An 18,088-nucleotide genomic window follows, 5' to 3' on the forward strand; every position below is an offset into this window, starting at 1 on the left:
AAAGTAAGTCCTGTGTTGCATACGAGACCTCCATCGCAAGATAGACATTACAAATGAACCATAAATCGGGATAGATCGCGGAGTGAAAGGGTAATTTTTCTCTTTAATATAAAAACAGCGCAGCAAAGTGTGTTTTTCATATCATATATCCTATTTTTAGGAAGCCCCCACAAAACCTCCTATGGAGAAGTGTGGGACACAACCTTCCAAACTAATGCATGTCGGGGCTTTGCCTTTACCATTCAAATTTACCTAACGCACATACTCGTTTGCCTCGGTAAAATTTAGTCTCATGCTACGGTCATGTATAGTGTAATAATTCGTGATATTAAGAAAATGGCGGAAAATAGTTTAACAAGTTAAAATGAAATGATAGTGCCTCAGTTCGGTTATGCCTTTTAAAATGGTGACTCAAAACATATCCTTTTTTCTCATAATCTTGGCAGGAAAACAGGGAGGCACCGGCCTCCCTGTGCCTCAGTGTAGCTACGGGCCTGTAAAGTCTCTTTTGGATGCGTATGTAGATATATTAACCTTATTTAAGGTAGTTCTGCACGTTTGATAACGCCATTTATCCGGAAAACGTAGAATAAAGCCTGGATTCGGCGTACGGAAATGAAAATCATTTTATGAAATAATCGAAACCTGTGAGTTAATTTATTACAATGGAACTGTTGCTATATTTCTAAAGTCAAAATATGATATTAAAACATATGACACTTTAAAAAAATCAAAATAATGTCTTAAAATTAGCGTGAAATGTCCGGTTCACTTTAATCATAGTCAAATATCTCAAAAATAAGCACACGGACCTATAGGCTACATTTTATTTCACCAAATTATAGGCAATGTGTTAATTTACAAGTGTGAGAAGTTTCATCAAAATCTACATTGTGAAAAAAATTCCTATTCGCGAAAATGCTGTGAAAGTTATGATTTTCCCATAGACTCCCATTATGAAATATTGTATGAGGTCCAATTTTTCCAAATCAGTCTAGCAAAAAATCAAGCACACTACCCTATCTTTTTTTATTTGCTGAATTCTCTAGGTATATTTTGAAGTTTTGAAAAATCAGAGTTTAATCAAATTCTACATTGTAGAAAAAATTTCAATCCAAACGTGCAGAACTACCTTAAGAGTTCTTTTTTTAAAATTTTGGAGGCAATGGAGAAATGGAGGAAACACGCGGAAAAGGTGACCGTGCAAAAAGAAAATCTTTAAATTTAATCAAAGAACTAAAACATACATTTTTTAGCCCTTTGATTTATTTAAACAATAAGGTGCACTGTCAGAGATGAAAATTAAATGAGTACAATACGATCATATATAGGGGCTGGACGGAAGTTTTCCCGCGAAAAGGCGGGAGTCCTTAGATACTGACTAGCCAATAGAAAACCGATATTACCAATTAGCCGTGTGAGCATAAAGTCCGAGGTAGTCCGGACGAAATGTCAAAATCAGAATTCGCTAAATTTTTGACATTTTATAAAGATATTCTTTTCAATAAAACTGTGACAGTAAGTTTTTAACTGATCCAGTTGTTTTCATTTACATTCAGATAGTCCAGAATGGATATTTACATCATTTAGATGAAAAACAAACTTAAAACGTTTGTCTGTAAGTAGTGAGTTTGTGGGTGGGGTGTTGTAAATATATCTCTTAAAGGTTACACTCTACCAATTCAAGTCCTTATTTATTTCATATTAATAACAAAACATTCAGACCTCATTTTCAGCACTTTAGAGCATTTCAATGATATGAAAACCATATATGGTCATTTAGTATAACATGTCTTCTTATCAAAAATAGAAAAATATTGACATGTTATGTTGAATATAAGAAAAATAATCTGTTCTGAGAAACATCACCCTCTAAAAATGCCCCCATGAAAACAGCCGTTTAGCAGTTACGCGTAGGTAGACATTTTTCGCAAAGAATAAAACTTATTCCAAGAAATTTACAATGAAAATGGTCTAGATCTATTCTCAGTACTATAAGCAATAAACATAAGGCGTAAAAAAAAAAATTGTTTGTTTCCGGTATCCCGACCTACCCTAAATTTTTGGCCCGACCCTAAATGTTTTTATGGCCTTAGAGAATATTTTTTTCAACTTTTTAACAAAAAAGATGCAAAACTGCACTTTTTATGCTTTAAACATGGCCAGTGATGTTAGAAATCAACTTACGGATGCTCTAAAGGCATAACCCCCTTATTTGTAATCATTTTTTGACAAAAAAATAATTTCCGAAAAGTCTCCCTTAATAAAAAAAATTTCCAAAAAAAAAAAATTTTCCGACCTACCTACCCTAATTTTTTTGAGCATGTTACAGGAAACAAAGAATTTTTTTTTTTAGGCCTAAGCCAAAAATTTAACTGTCACCTCCTCATGTCACTCATTATACCAGATTTCATCCATAGCATGGAACTACATTTTGGACTACTTCACATGTAACACTGAGTAGTCATTTCCGGTTTGGTGTAATCAGTCCTAAAGACAGTAAAGTTGATATTTTATTGCAGTTTTATTTCTTTTTGATATTCGTTAAAGTTGAAAGATAATAAACAATTTCTCTCTTCTTTGGTAGCAGAAAATAATGATAAAAGTTGTGACTGTAGCATACACCTGTCAAAGGATAGACTCTTAATCTATCTATCTATCCAAAGAGTTATAATTATTTATACTTCTTTGATCTATCTATTTATACTGCAACACTCCTCTCTGCAAGTATTATGTGCAGCTGCGCACCAGTACAAGAAGTTATGAGTAGATTGGATAGGAGGATAAAAGTAATACATGGTGTGTATTGCAAGTATGAATATGTTGATAGTGTTAAAAACAAGAAGGATTTACAGATAAAAGCAGTTTAAAAACAGGTCTGTCATGTTAAGCATTGTGTACAAGTTTGGTCACGCCCTGCTTAAACTGATCGATTCAGGGTGGGGGCTTGCACAAGTTGTACTGGAAAGGAATTCCAAAGCACTATGGTGGCTGGAAAGAAAGAGTACTTATAGTAATTACAGGGAGTGAGGATCTGAGTATAGGAGTGGGGATGCATATGTCTTGTTAGACGGGATGGGGGGCTGACATAGGGGGGGAGTGGCATAGCAACCAAATTTTAACCATTCACTATCTTGTAGAACATATGTAGGCGTGATGCCACTGAATCAGATCTCCTATCAAGGGTACGCCATCTCAGCTGACATAGCATGTTTGTGACACTGCTGTAAGGGGAGTAGTCATGATTAACCCATCGCGCTGCCCTCCGCTGAATCATTTCGATCTGGTGGATGTTTTGTTGGGTGTAAGGATTCCAAACACAGCTAGCATATTCTAGCTTTGGCCTGACTAGAGCTTTATAAGCTACTTCTCGAACTTTTGGGTTCTTGCATGGGATATTTCGCTTGACGAAGTTTAGTGTTCGGGTAGCTTTGGACGTGACTAAATTGATGTGTTTATTCCAATTAAGATCTGAGGATATAGTGACCCCAAGGTACTTTGCATCAGGAACTGTTTCCAAGACTTGGACATGGAGTGTGTACTTTGACTTAATCTTAGAATACATGAATTGATTACTTAGAATCAAAGAGTTATAAAATACTTCTTCGTTAGAATGTATTGTAATTATAGTTGGACTAATGAATAAGATGGTCTGTCATAGAGATATCCAGGAAATTTATGATTGGTGATGTTTTAATTCTGTGTTTTGTTTCATTTCATTTTTATGTGTGCCAATTAAAAGTTGTTTGGAACTGCAAATTCAGAAATTGAAAGTTGAACCTTTTATGTATCCTTGGTGTACTGATTACCAGTGTATTTATGATTATAGAACATGTGATTCTGATGCTTAAAATTACTAGAATCAAATTCTCTAGATACAACTGTATATCTGGAGAATCTCTGCGATTATTTTTTTTAGCTTAAATGTACTTACATATACATTTTAAAGAGAAATTTGATTAAAATAACAGGCAGTGTTGAGCGAATTTCTATGCATGAAAATAACACTTGAAATTGGGTAAGAAGGTTTGACAATAAAAACTGTGAGTTTGTAAAATGGGTCAAACCTTAATTCTAACTTGGGACCTCCCACTTTCAGAGCGGACACAGTCACACTCAACCACTGAACTATTTGAGGCGGTTGAAGAGATTATCTAACACTGATATTTTATTTGAACCTATAGCAATAGTTTTTGACAATTGACTGTCACCGTCAAACCCTTCAGAAAGTATATAATTGACTTCTTGTTGATCCAAACATGTCATGCTTTGGTGTATGTGCATGTTGTAAAAGGACGCATATACAACTGAAATTTATCTTGTTGTTTCATGTTTTTGTAATTATTTTATGGGAAATCATACATTTACAGAAAATATCAGACTTTCAAAACAATAATTTGTGACTTGATTTTTATTTTTTTTAGATCTAGAGTACACTTTCAATTCATCTTTTATTGTTACTACTTGTTTTCAGAGGGTGATGTAAATATTCAGGTCTTGAAGCTGAAGTTGTAAGTGAGCCATAATCAAGTGATAAGACATGTCATAGGGAATGCCATTTTTATCATGATTACACTGCCCAGTTTCATACATCAGGGAAACTTTGTTCACTTTTGACAGCTAACATTGTTACCACCTGGTATATCCTTTATTTAAGTCTATGTAGATTACTTAATGTAAATTCAGAGAAATTTTAACTAAAGCAGTTGTCTCTTATCTCTATGAATTGTTTTGATTTTCCTTTCAGAAAATGCAAAGTTAAATTCAAATACTGGTATTCAGTCAAAGGTGTACAATGGCAGAAACAGACACTGCTATACAAGAGGAGCCAACCTCAACCGGTACAGATCGGGAGAATCTTGATCGGCTGCTAAAGATCTTCAATGGAGGAACAGGAGTTAATCTCGGGGTAATTATTGAAGACTTTTGTTTTGTCACAGAACTTTGAATCCAAATTTCTGTTTAATATAGTTTATATTTAAGATATCATATCCAGGTATTGTTTTTGTAGTCATTTTGATCAACTTTAGGTTTAAAAATTAAAGGCCAAAAAACTGAAAATTACACTCTTAGTTACGTCATAGAGGCCTTTATAGTAGTTATATGTTTCAAAGAATTTGTTTGTGAATTCATGAAAAGAAGACATAATAATGATTACTGTAACAATAGCATTGAAGCAGTTGATGCGGATTTAATTGCACTCTGTGTTAATTAAACACTACATGTTCACATTACAACAAATACGACATGTAAGGTTAATATCATGTTGCATTTAATTTGGACAGCAGACAGCTATAAGTTTTTAAAAGAAATTTGTCACTGGAAGGTGTCTTTTGAATTCATGATGTTTGTTTGTTTATTGAATTATTGTCAAGTTCTGTTTTAGCTTTCTGCAAATGGATTCCCAAAAGGTTATTTTGTATTGTTGTCACAAAACTGTTTGTGGTTATTTGATAAATGGTGCACAAAAATTAATTTTGATTAGTACAGTACATTTTGATGCTAATACATGTATAGATATTGTTGTCAGCTTACAATGTATATGCAAAAACTACATCATTCTGATGTTATATACATGTAACAAAACAAGGTGCATTTTTCTTGAGAACTGTATCAGATACAAATATGTACCATGTTTTAAATGTTTTTCATATGGGGGGGGCCTCCGTGGCCGAGTGGTTAAGGTCGCTGAGTTCATCGATGTGGGTTGAGCCTCACTCGGGGCGTTGAATTCTTCATGGGAGGAAGCCATCCAGCTGGCTTACGGAAGGTCGGTGGTTCTACCCAGGTGCCCGCTCGTGATGAAATAATGCACGGAGGGGCACCTGGGGTCTTCTTCCACCATTAAAGCTGGAAAGTCGGTGCAACGTTAAATCCAAACAAACAAACAAACAAAAATTTTCATATGGGGGACCATACTGGGATGGAAAAAAAATGTGAATATGTGTGACATGGATAAAATGTGGCTGTTTCCAGGATTTGTTGGTATCAGTTGTAGAAGCCCAGGCAATCTATGATAGTACCCAGGAGACCCAGTATGAGAGAGAGATTGTTGATATAATATTTGCCAGTATTAAAGGCTGGCATATAAGACAGAGAGAGGATATGAAACTTAAATTGGAAGAAGGAAAGGTTATTCTTTGCACAGAATTTATTATGGAGGATAGGGGAGCTATTAGTTTGGTTTTCGGTTTTTATACACAAGTGGATGGGGGATAATAATGCACAAATTTCAGAGACCTGTTGGCAAATGAATATTTGATATCACCTAACTGGCACTTTAAAATGGCTGAACAGGAATTATTATAGTTACTATGCAATTCACATTGAGTTGTTGTGATACAAACATGCTTAGGGCAAGTGGATCATCTATGTTCAGTTTATTCACCATTTATATACAGTGATTGATTCTGACAAGGGTATAACTTGCTTTTGAAATAATTCTAAATTATTTTGTATGCTGCACTGTTAACATTTCTTAGTATGGTTGACATTGTGTTTCAGAAACCTGTCAGAATTGCACAACATGGTCGTGTAAGTGGTAGCTTTGTAGAGTAGTTGTCATATATAAAATGCATATTGTTTTCCCCATCTTTTTCTCTAGTTTTTTTATTGGATCTGAATAGAATATAGTAGATAGTATGCTAGCAGTCTACTAATGTTCTTCCATATTTTCTTCCATGTTTGAATAGGCCAAGAAATATATGAGCCACACCATGAGAAAACCAGCATAGTGCATTTGCGACCAGCATGGATCCAGACCAGCCTGTGCATCCACTGTTCGCTTTCAAAGCCTATTGCAATTTCAAATCCTATTGCAATTAGAGAACCTGTTAGCAAACGGCATGAATCCTGACCAGATTGCGCGGATGGATCGATGCTGGTCGCAAATACACTGTGTTGGTTTTCTCATGGTGCGGCTCATATATATATATCTAATATAAAAAATGTATTCTAAATTTTTCTGAAGAAGTGGTGCTTTGTTCCTCATTTTGGCAAAGGACTGTTCTCCTCACCTTCGATCCCCTTTTTGACATTCATTTATAGTTAGAAGTAGATACTTTTATAAAAAAAATGTGTTCTAAATTTTCTAAAGAAGTGGTGCTCTAGAAATATCTATCACTTTGCCTTTGTTACATCCCCCTACATCCCCCGCCCGCCCCTAATTAGAAGTAGATTTTCGTAGCTTTAGATGTACCTTTTGTATCTTTATATTTGGGCCGCGCCATGAGAAAACCAAAGTGTGTTTGCAACCAGCATGGATCTAGACCAGCCTGTGCATCCGCGCAGTCTGGTCAGGATCCATGCTGTTCACTAACAGTTTCTCTAATTGCAGTAGGCTTTGAAAGCGAACAGCATGGATCCTGACCAGACTGTGCGGTTTTCTCATGGCGCGGCTCATTTATCTCTTGAATAATTTCTCATCTAACTTTTACTTTTTTCCCCAGTAGATGGTGTTATCTAGTTATTTTACCTGGTAGGTCATGTCTGAATTACAAAGGTGGACATCCTGATACTTGATTAATGCTGGACATCAGTACACATGTGTTGCATGGATTAATTACCTGTTGGTCGGCATCCGCATCCTGATAAGTTTTTGTAAACTATGCAATCAAATGTATCTGTTATCCAATTAAGCATCATAAGAGATTAAAGTTTAATGTTTCAATATTGTTGCCCTTTTTATATTTGTTTATGTCTATGATTTCATTGTTTTAACTTTCTTGAAGACAAGGCTTTTGAATGAATTGTTGAGCACTGCAGTCCTCCAACAGCCCTTATTTATTTAAGAAATAATAAGTTCCCAAACAAGGTTTATCGTAGAATAAATGTTTTGAGTTCTTATGCCTAAGAATATATCACAAAGGCCGTAGGCCTTAGTGGTATATTGTTTCGCATAACAACGAAAAACTTGGGTTATTCTACGATAAATCACACTTGGGCACTTTTTATTTCGATTCTAATACAACATACTAGTATCAACATTGTTAGAAAAAAATGGTAACTACTTTTTACGACCGTGCTACGCACCTGGATCGGATGATTTCACTGCACGCGCATTGGTTATTGCAGAATAACCGGAGATAGATTTTGCGCTAAATGTATGATTGTAGGTTATTTGCTGGTCATGTTAGAATACATAATTATGTCTCCCCCCACTCTGGGGGAGACATATTGTTTTTGCCCTGTCCGTCAGGCCGTCCGTACGTCACACTTCATTTCCGAGCAATAACTGGAGAACCATTTGACCAAGAAGCTTCAAACTTCATAGGGTTGTAGGGCTGCTGGAGTAGACGACCCCTACTGTTTTTGGGGTCACTCCATCAAAGGTCAAGGTCACAGGGGCCTGAACATTGAAAACCATTTCCGATCAATAACTAGAGAACCACTTGACCCAGAATGTTGAAACTTCATAGGATGATTGATCATGAAGAGTAGATGACCCCTATTGATTTTGGGGTCACTCCGTCAAAGGTCAAGGTCACAGGGGCCTGAACATTGAAAACCATTTCCGATCAATAACTACAAAACCACTTGACCCAGAATGTTGAAACTTCATAAGGTGATTGGTCATGAAGAGTAGATGACCCCTATTGATTTTTGGGTCACTCCGTCAAAGGTCAAGGTCACAGGGGCCTGAACATTGAAAACCATTTCCGATCAATAACTAGAGAACCACTCGACCCAGAATGTTGAAACTTCATAGGATGATTGTACATGCAAAGTAGATGGCCCCTATTGATTTTGGGGTCACTCTGTCAAAGGTCAAGGTCACAGGGGCCTGAACATTGAAAACCATTTCTGATCAATAACTAGAGAACCACTTGACCCAGAATGTTGAAACTTCATAGGATGATTGTACATGCAAAGTAGATGACCCCTATTGATTTTGGGGTCACTCCGTTAAAGGTCAAGGTCACAGGGGCCTGAACATTGAAAACCATTTCCGATCAATAACTTGAGTACCACTTGACCCAGAATGTTGAAACTTCATAGGATGATTGTACATGCACAGTAGATGACCCCTAACGATTTTGGGGTCACTCCGTTAAAGGTCAAGGTCTCGGGGGGCCTGAACATTGAAAACCATTTCCGGTCAGTAACTTGAGAACCACTTGACCCAGAGTGTTGAAACTTATTCGGATGATTGGACATGCAGAGTAGATGACACCTAACGATTTTGGGGTCACTCTGTTAAAGGTCAAGGTCACAGGGGCCTGAACATGGAAAACCGTTTCCAATCAATAACTTGAGAACCTCTTGACCCAGAATGTTGAAACTTCATAGGATGATTGTTCATGCACAGTTAATTACCCCTATTGTTTTTGGGTTCACTCCGTTAAAGGTCAAGGTCACAGGGGCCTGAACATTGATAACCAGTTCCAGTCAATAACTTGAGAACCTCTTGATCCAGAATGTTGAAACTTCATAGGATGATTGAACATGCAGAGTAGATTACCCCTATGGACTTTGCGGTCACTCTGTTAAAGGTCTCAGGAGCCTGAACATGGAAAACAATTTCCGATCAATAACTTGAGAACCACTTGACCCAGAATGTTGAAACTTCGTAGGATGATTGAACATGCAGAGTAGATGACCCCTATTGATTTTGGGGTCAGTCTATTAAAGGTCAAGGTCACAGGGGCCTGGTCATGTAAATCATTTCTGGAAAATAACTTGAGAACCACTTGCCTATAGGACTTTGCATTGAGGGAGACATGTGCTTTTTTACAAAAGCAATTTCTAGTTAAAAGGTGTTACAATAATATTAAATGACTTTCAGAATACAGCCCCTGTGGATGTAGTAAGTTTACGGTTGTAAATCCTCTTGTATTTTACCATACTGTTGAATTAACTCCCTTCATCCCTTTATTATGTCAGCTTTAAGTGAATTGTTAATATGACATTGTAATGCTCTTTGTAGATTTTAAATATTTCATTTCTGTATTATTTTTCACTAACTTTAACAATCCGGACACCAGTTTAATTGTTTTGCTCTGCAGCACAAATCTACCTCTCATCACGTTTTATCGACTGCATTTGACATGTGTTGAAGCACTCTTTGTTTTATCATCACATGTTAAATCTTGCAAAGATTTTTAGTTGTTTTTTTTGCCACCAAAGGCACCTAAATGTCACTGCTTTTTGGTTATTTGTCTCTCTGTCTGTCTGAAACACTTTGTCATACTTTGATTGTTTGACCATTTCTACTGTAATTGATGTTGTGGTATAACTGATGATTCCATGTGTAATTATTCAGCCAATGGAAGCCATTAATACAAATGTCAGCAGGTTCTCATTCAGATAAACAACACTGGTCTGACCGAGCCTTTGGGCAATCTCAAACATGGGTATTAACAAAATTTAGTCAACACTCGCACTTGGATTGCAACAATTGTCAAACAACTGAACGAGTCTACTGCAGTCACCGCACACCTTTGTATCTTAACCAATATCTAAATGATTCAAAGGATTTCTGTTAAGCATAAGAAGGTGTAACTTTGGCAAAGGTAGATCTCTACCACTGAGGTCAAGGTCATTTTTGAAGCATTTGTCACTGACTTGTGACATATCTTTTTTATTATCTAAACCTGTAATTGTTTCAAATTTAGGTAACACTTATATGAAAATATGTTGGTATATAATAAAACTCGAGATAAAAGACAAACTTCATAGTATTTCAGTGGTTTGATATATGCTCCATTAAAGCTAAGTTTTATAATTTGTGCCATAATTTGTAGATTACAATTGTACACTTGAAACTTAAGTTAAGGACTTGACACATGCACTTGACTGTGCTGTAATTTGACAATAATTTCTGGTGTAGTCCTCAAATTTTCAAGTGGTCTACTATTTTATATATAGATCAGATAATTGGACTAAAGATTAACATGGCTTTCAGTAATAAATCTTTATGTTTATATAATTATACTGAAAAGAAAAGCTTCAGTATTTACCAGTGATTGTAAAACAGATCAAAGCTTAAATAAGCTTCTTTTCTATTTTTGGAAATGCAATGCCAGTATGGGTGTCAAATGAACCCATAATGAGTGTTTGTTTTCAGATGGTATAAGGCTGTCATGCTAATGTAATTTTTCCCAAATATAAAGAATTGAACTAACCAGTTCAGTCAAAAAATGAAAATGTTTTTGTCCTTCTTATTCTGCATCACCATTGAAAGCTGGGAGCCAGTCAACCTTGCATTGGAGCAAGGTTAGTAGGGTTCAGCTCTTCTTCAAAGAAGGTATAAAAAGTAACATCCTACCCTACTATAGAGCTTGTTTCCAAAAATACCCGCTGTTGCCTAGACAGAGTGTGGCCTTTCCAATTCGCATTCTGTTGGTTAAGCATTTTGACACCTTTTGTTCTGATCACTGAAGTTTTTGAGAAATGGAGAGTTACAATAAGGGAAACTGTGGTCCAGAGGTCACATTGTTGGAAGCCTGCTGGGATTTTGACCGAATATCCTGGTATGACACCAGTTGGCTCCTTCTTTCCTCCAGGCAGTTGACTAGAGTATGATGTGGATAATATGCATAATTTAGAAACTAACAAAGTCTAACTAAGTCGTTTTGTTTATTATTACCTTGCTTTAACTGTACTCGAGTTCATTTCCTTGCCACTCGCAAAGCAGAAACCATGTTCTGTTATTATTTAAATTTAGTCTTGCAGTATATAAAAATTGCAATGAATATTCTGTGTGAAACCATTGTAATTCACTCAAAATCATTTCTTAAAATTGCTGGGTTTATAGCCGCTTAGAACTGGTTACTCACAACTAGTAATTCAAGAAGATAGTCACCCTGAAACGTTCATTTGGAAAGATTATAACAAATTTTTTCTTTGCAGTGTATTTTTAAGTTTCAATGATAAATGACACAAGGAGGTCTTCCTAAATCATCACTTGAATATATAAGTGTATATAAAGTTATTTTTGTAGAATGAAAGATTTAATTCGATGTAATTTTTATTTTAAAAAATTTTAGTTTGTTTAGATTATTGCTTTTATTATTAAAAAGAGAAAAATGGATATTAATCAAATGATTAAAGCGAAAGAAAATTGATAAATTAATTTAGCTGCCAGGCTTGAGAAAGGCCGATGTTTCTACCAAGGTATCTACTAATGTGCCTGAAATAATGGTCGGAGCCTCAGCCTGGTACCTTGCATCTGTCTTCGCCATGAAAAGCTGGAAAATTGTCATTTGATTTATAGTTGTGTCATTGTGAATTTGAACCAAACAAAAATATTTGAAACTAATTAAAGTTTGTTTTCTTTTTATAGCGGAAAGTTACTATTAATGATACTCGTCGACCGCCACCTGTTGCCCCACACATGACTCAACGTGTGAAGACTTTCTACATGGATCCTTCAGAGCAGTATTCATTGACTTCCAGAGGTAGGTACAGCACAAAAACCATGTTTAAATCCCAAGGTTTATGTTCATCATTGGGAATATCGTACTGTTTAAAGATGTTTAAATGCAGATACATACTTAAGTTCGATAGTAACTCAAGTTGTTGTCTTGCAGTTTTTTTAGCTCACCTGAGCCAAAGGCTCATGGTGAGCTTTTGTGACCGCTCAGTGTCCGTAGTCTGTCGTGTGTCGTCCGTCCGTCAACATTTTCTAAAAAAATCTTCTTGAAAACCACTGGACTGAATTACACCAAACTTCTTAGGAATGATCCTTGGGTGGCCCCCTTTCAAAATTGTTCAAAGAATTGAATCCCATGCAGAACTCTGGTTGCCATGGCAACCGAAAGGAAAAACTTTAAAAATCTTCTTGTCCAATCCAACAGGGCCTAGGGCTTTGATATCTGGTGTGTAGCATCATCTAGTGGTCCTCTACCAAAATTGTTCAAATTAACCCCCTAGGGTCAAATATGGCCCCGCCCCGGGGGTCGCATGGTTTATATAGACTTATATAGGGAAAACTTTGAAAATCTTCTTGTACAAAACCACAAGGCCTAGGGCTTTGATATTTAGTATGTAGTATCATCTAGTAGTCCTCTACCAAGATTGTTCAAATTATCCCCCTAGGGTCAAATATGGCCCTGCCCCGGGGGTCCCAAGTTTTACATAGACTTATATAGGAAAAAAAGTTTAAAAATCTTCTTGTCTCAAACCACAACACTTAGACCTTTGATATTTAGTTTGTAACATTGTCATATGGTTCACAACCAAAATGTTCAAAGTGTACCTCTGGGGTGAAAAGAGGCCCTGCCCTGGGGGTCCCAAGTTTTATATAGACTTATTTAGGAAAAACCTTTAAAAATCTTCTTGTCTCAAACCATACGACCTAGGCTTTTGATATTTGGTATGATGCATTGTCTTGTAGTCCTCTACCAAAATTGTTCAAATTATGCCCCAGGGGTTAAAAGAGGCCCCGCCCTGGGGTCACTTAGTTATTATATGAGTTATATAGGAAAAAATACTTAAAAAATCATTTGATCCTATTTTCAAGACTGTTTAATTATAATTACCTGATGACCCCAAGTAATATGATGTCACTTGACTGTGACCTTGACTTACTGTTTTCTTGTTTTTTAAGATACAGCATTGAAATTTTGATGACATACATGTAGTTTTGCACACCAATCGTAAAACTGAATTTCATTGACCATGAATGTGACCTACTGACTTTCGTTATATTTTATCATCAGTTTGACATTTGAAACATGTAGCTCATATTACTCAGGTGAGCGATCCAGGGTCATCATGACCCTCTTGTAATTAAATTTTCATTACACTGGAGTGAAATTATTTATTTTAAGAGTTTTCTGAAGTATATTGTCACAGAAATATTTGTTAACTTTACTCTTTTTGAAAGTTTTGGCTGCATACATTTTGTTTGTTTACAATATTAAACCTGTAAAAGGGAGAAAATGGGAACTTCTGGATTTTGTTACAGTTATATAGTATCCGCTGTATTTACACTTTTCAACAGCACATTTCAAACAACAGGAAAAACCTTGAGGGTCTTTAAGATAAAATAAAGCAGTATGGAAATGCTCACTTAGTGTAATATTTCAGTACAAAATAGATACCTGAAAAATAATCATGCATTTAAAAAGTCACAGATGTATCATTCAGTTTTGGGCCTTTAAGTTGACACAAAATGGTAAAAATTATCTTTTTTTAACCTTTAGCCTGCCGGCTGCGAGTTATTCTGCCTTTGCGACCACTGTACAGACCAAGATCAGCCTGCACATCCATGCAGTCTGATCATGGTCTGCATTGTTTGCTATTCAGTTACAAAATTTTCAGTGAACACCCCTTTGAATAACAAATGGTATTGCCCAGATTGAATGATGGACCACTCTATTTCAGAAATTCTGTGGGGTAAGGGGTATTAAAGCATGTTACAAAAAATAGAAATGTTTTCATTTGAAATGAATTGTTTCTGTTACACAGTCACAGAAGTTTTAGTGTCAAGTTGCTTTCAATAATTATATTACCTGTGCAACCTGTATTTAGCATTCATAATTGTGTATTTGTTGCATAATGTCATATTTGACTAATATTTACCATTAGTTCAATTTGGAATGGAATGAAATCAAAACATTTGTACAATTTCATCCATTACGACACATTATTTCAGCAAGTTGGAACCATTGTAAGAGAAAACATCCCTGCATAATGTAGTCATTACCCTGCATTGTTAGTCCCTACCCTGGTGTTTATATAACTTCTATGATTTAATTAACATTATGCAAGGTCAATATTAACATTTTAATCAATTGGGTACCAGCGGTAAGCTTAGAAGCTGAGAATTAAATGTTCCAACTCACATGGGCTGGTATCAAAAACAGTTTGATACAGGCAACTGTGCACATGCCCCTGTGGTTAAAGCACAGTAGTCTAGTAACTTAGGTATAGCACATGATATAACACATTGTACTGCACCGTGACACTGACTGTGCAATTCATGTTCATTTAACCACTGTCAAATTTCCCCAGAAACTTCCATTTTTATAATGGGCTGCACTAACTCAAATGTTTAAAAAAAACTTAATTATTTTTAGGGGCAACTTTGGCTCAGTGGTAAGCTTGTGTTCTTAGATCACTTAAATCACAACCACTGTGAGTTTGAGCCTCACTTTAGATCTAATGTGTGGAAATCATCCTGCTGGCTTAGGAAAGGTTGATGGTTCTACCAAGATGGAAGCCCTTAATTGCCTGAGAAAATGTCCAGAGAGGCTACTGGGGCCTGGAAAGTCTCCATATGACCTATATTGTGTGGTTGTGACTTTAAACTCATACTTCAGTAAATTTTATTTATAGGTAGAGCAGTTAATACCATGTTTTTTTGTAAAATATTATGTCTTTTTTTTTATATAAAAACAACAATATCAGAAATTTGTTTCAGAAAATGTTCATTTATTTTGTAATACAGTTTTAAAACAAACAGTCATGCTACACCATAATTGCTTACACCTGCAATAATAAGAAATGGTTAATTTCAGACACTGTAATTATACCCAAGGTGGCGACCAAGTCTGCTCGAGCTAGATCAATGATAGGTGGTACTCCCATAACCAAGGAAACAGCCATAGTAAGTATCAACATTGGTGCTTTTTTAATTGCTATGGTATTTTGAAGCTGCATTTATACATAGTGATAAGAGCATCAGCTTTGAGATGAGGAAGTCAAGGGTTCTCTCCCTTGCCATATCATACCATAGACGTAGCAAAATGGTACAAGTAGCTCTTGTGCTTTGTACTGAACATTAAAATGTAAAATTGGCTTGTCTTTTCTTACATCCTAGAGCCGTCAAGAGTGATTAATATAAGTTGTTGATCATGTTTTGCTATCAACCTTAAATGACTATAATAAATTATGTAACAATTTTGGTATTTCAAGTGTAAAGACTATCTCTCTCAAAGGGACTGAAGCTTCCTTTTGAAGAGTGCTTGTACCTTAACCTCTAAATAAAGATCACTTACTTTTTTTATTGTAACTCCTTTTAGACTTGTAAGTTCAAAACTTAAATCGATAAATAAGATGTGATTTGTAGATTCGTTAATTTTGCTGATTTACGATTGAGTACTTGAGCTGTTTTTCAAAAACCATATCATACTATGTATAAGGGACCTCTGTAGGAAAGTGCTTAAAGTTACTGGCCTAAAATCATTTGCAAATCACCAATGCCATATGAGGAATTAGCAGAAGGTTAATGCTTCCATTCCACTTGGAATAATGCCCTAAGGATAATACCTAGGGTCTCCCTCATACTATAAAGATTAGAAAGTTGCAATATGGCCCAAACTATGTGGATACTAGTTGTTACTTAAAATTACGTAATTAAAATATTTACAAAATTGAAGGGCTAATAATTGTTTCGGGCCATGCCTGTAACCCAGATCTTGTATAACAAGATGTTTTAACATGTTACATGTTTTTATTTTCAGCAATTGAGAAAAATAACTGTAGGAACAACAGTGCATTCTTTCAGTAGAGAATGGAGGAAATCAGCCCTAGTTTTTCAAGATTCCTCTACAAAATACCCATATGGATTTCAAACATCTAGGGTAACAGTTGGATTTTTTTTTAATATATCCTATTATCAATAAGATCTTTGAAATGCAGTATGTATATAACTCAGACATTGATATTAATTATTATTGATTTATCTCCTCTTTATATATTTTATTTTACATTGTCATAACTGAGTAACTACTGAAAAGAACTATGAAAATATATTGATAGATGGCAACGACTGCAAATGCAGATAATGTGCATGATGCAAACTCTGTTTTAATACTTGACGCATTTATTCCCCCTCTTTTACAGTGATAGTTTGCTTATGTGCTTATATAATAGAAAGAATAAAACTTGATAATACTGATATTTGTTGAAGTACATTAACTGTAAATTATCAGCAAAAAATGTCTGAACTACATCTCATTTCTTTTATTTTGTTAAATCTATTTACAGTGCGGATCAAGGGCATTGATTCTTTGTTTCCAAGGTTACTTGATGAAACATCTACTATTTGGGAAACAGTATTCCTCTAGTCTTGCATCCAAACAGTAAGTTTTTAACTCCACCATTCGGAGAATATGGGGGCTATTCTACTCGCCCCGGCGTAGGCGTCGGTGTCGTCGTCGGCGTGACCTTTCTTGGTTAAAGTTTTTCGGCAACCTTTGTTTTTTTGTCATATCTTTGTTACTATTGCATATATCTTACTGTTACTTCACATAAACATTGTCCAGCATACAAACAAAGTATGTGCAGGGGCTGGGCCCATTATACATAAGGTCAAGGTCACCAAGGTGTTATACTTAGGTTATTTATCCCCCCGCCAAAGGCGAAGGGGATATTAGAAATGCTCTCCGTCCGTCCGTCCGTGTGTCCGCAACGATCTTTGTCCGGAGCATAACTCCAAAAGTACTGGAGGGATTTTCTTCAAACTTCATACACTGATAGAACACGTTGGGAGGAAGTGCAGTGTGCAAGGACAATAACTCTACCTTGCCTATTTTTTGAGTTATTCCCCTTTATCATATTTTCTTTTAAAAAAAATTGTCCGGAGCATATCTTTTTCATGCATGGAGGGATTTTGATATATCTTGGCACAAATGTTCACCACCACGAGGCGGAGTGTCATGCGCAAGAACCAGGTCCCTAGGTCTAAGGTCAAGGTCACACTTAGAGGCCAAAGGTCAGATACAAGAATGACTTTGTCCGAAGCATTTCTTCTTCATGCATGGAGGGATTTTGATGTAACTTGGCACAATTATACACCATCATGAGACGAAGTGTCATGCGCAGTTCCCTTCTTTAGAATTACTTCCCTTTGTTTTTACTTTAAATAGCTTTTATTGTAACTTTTTCATTACTAGTCGTAGGGAAAAATCGAAACCACTTTCCTGTAGTACAACATGCATGCTACATCCAATTTTGAGGTGTATTTTGACCAATCTCTACCTGGTAGAGATTAAAGATTTTTGTGTGGACTTATAAATTTTTTGTTTGTTTAAGATTAACTTCCCTTAGTTGTTACTATAAATAACTTATATTGTAACATTTTTATAATTGACCGTAGGGAAAAAACAAGACCACTTTTCTGTGGTACAACATGGATGTT

At 35.8% G+C, this 18,088-nt stretch overlaps 1 protein-coding gene across 5 annotated transcripts in view; it reads left to right on the plus strand.

Moving 5' to 3' along the window:
- Window positions 1–1,423: 1,423 nt before the first annotated feature.
- The window catches only part of LOC123554311 (inactive ubiquitin carboxyl-terminal hydrolase MINDY-4B-like), a 36,501-nt gene continuing 19,836 nt past the window's right edge, over window positions 1,424–18,088 (plus strand). For 2 of the 5 annotated variants that reach the window (XM_045344371.2, XM_045344373.2), the window contains exons 1-7: window positions 1,424–1,518; window positions 4,748–4,909; window positions 5,977–6,132; window positions 12,284–12,398; window positions 15,465–15,553; window positions 16,410–16,529; window positions 16,936–17,030. In XM_045344371.2, coding sequence (XP_045200306.2) covers window positions 4,796–4,909; window positions 5,977–6,132; window positions 12,284–12,398; window positions 15,465–15,553; window positions 16,410–16,529; window positions 16,936–17,030 — 689 coding nt within the window. In that variant the 5' untranslated portion in view covers window positions 1,424–1,518; window positions 4,748–4,795. Of the gene's footprint in view, window positions 1,619–4,747; window positions 4,910–5,976; window positions 6,133–6,504; window positions 6,535–12,283; window positions 12,399–15,464; window positions 15,554–16,409; window positions 16,530–16,935; window positions 17,031–18,088 lie in introns of all 5 variants that reach the window. The other 3 variants (XM_045344374.2, XM_045344372.2, XM_045344375.2) reach the window with 3 other exon arrangements.

This window comes from Mercenaria mercenaria, chromosome 7, assembly GCF_021730395.1.
Source record: "Mercenaria mercenaria strain notata chromosome 7, MADL_Memer_1, whole genome shotgun sequence".
NCBI lineage: Eukaryota > Metazoa > Mollusca > Bivalvia > Venerida > Veneridae > Mercenaria > Mercenaria mercenaria.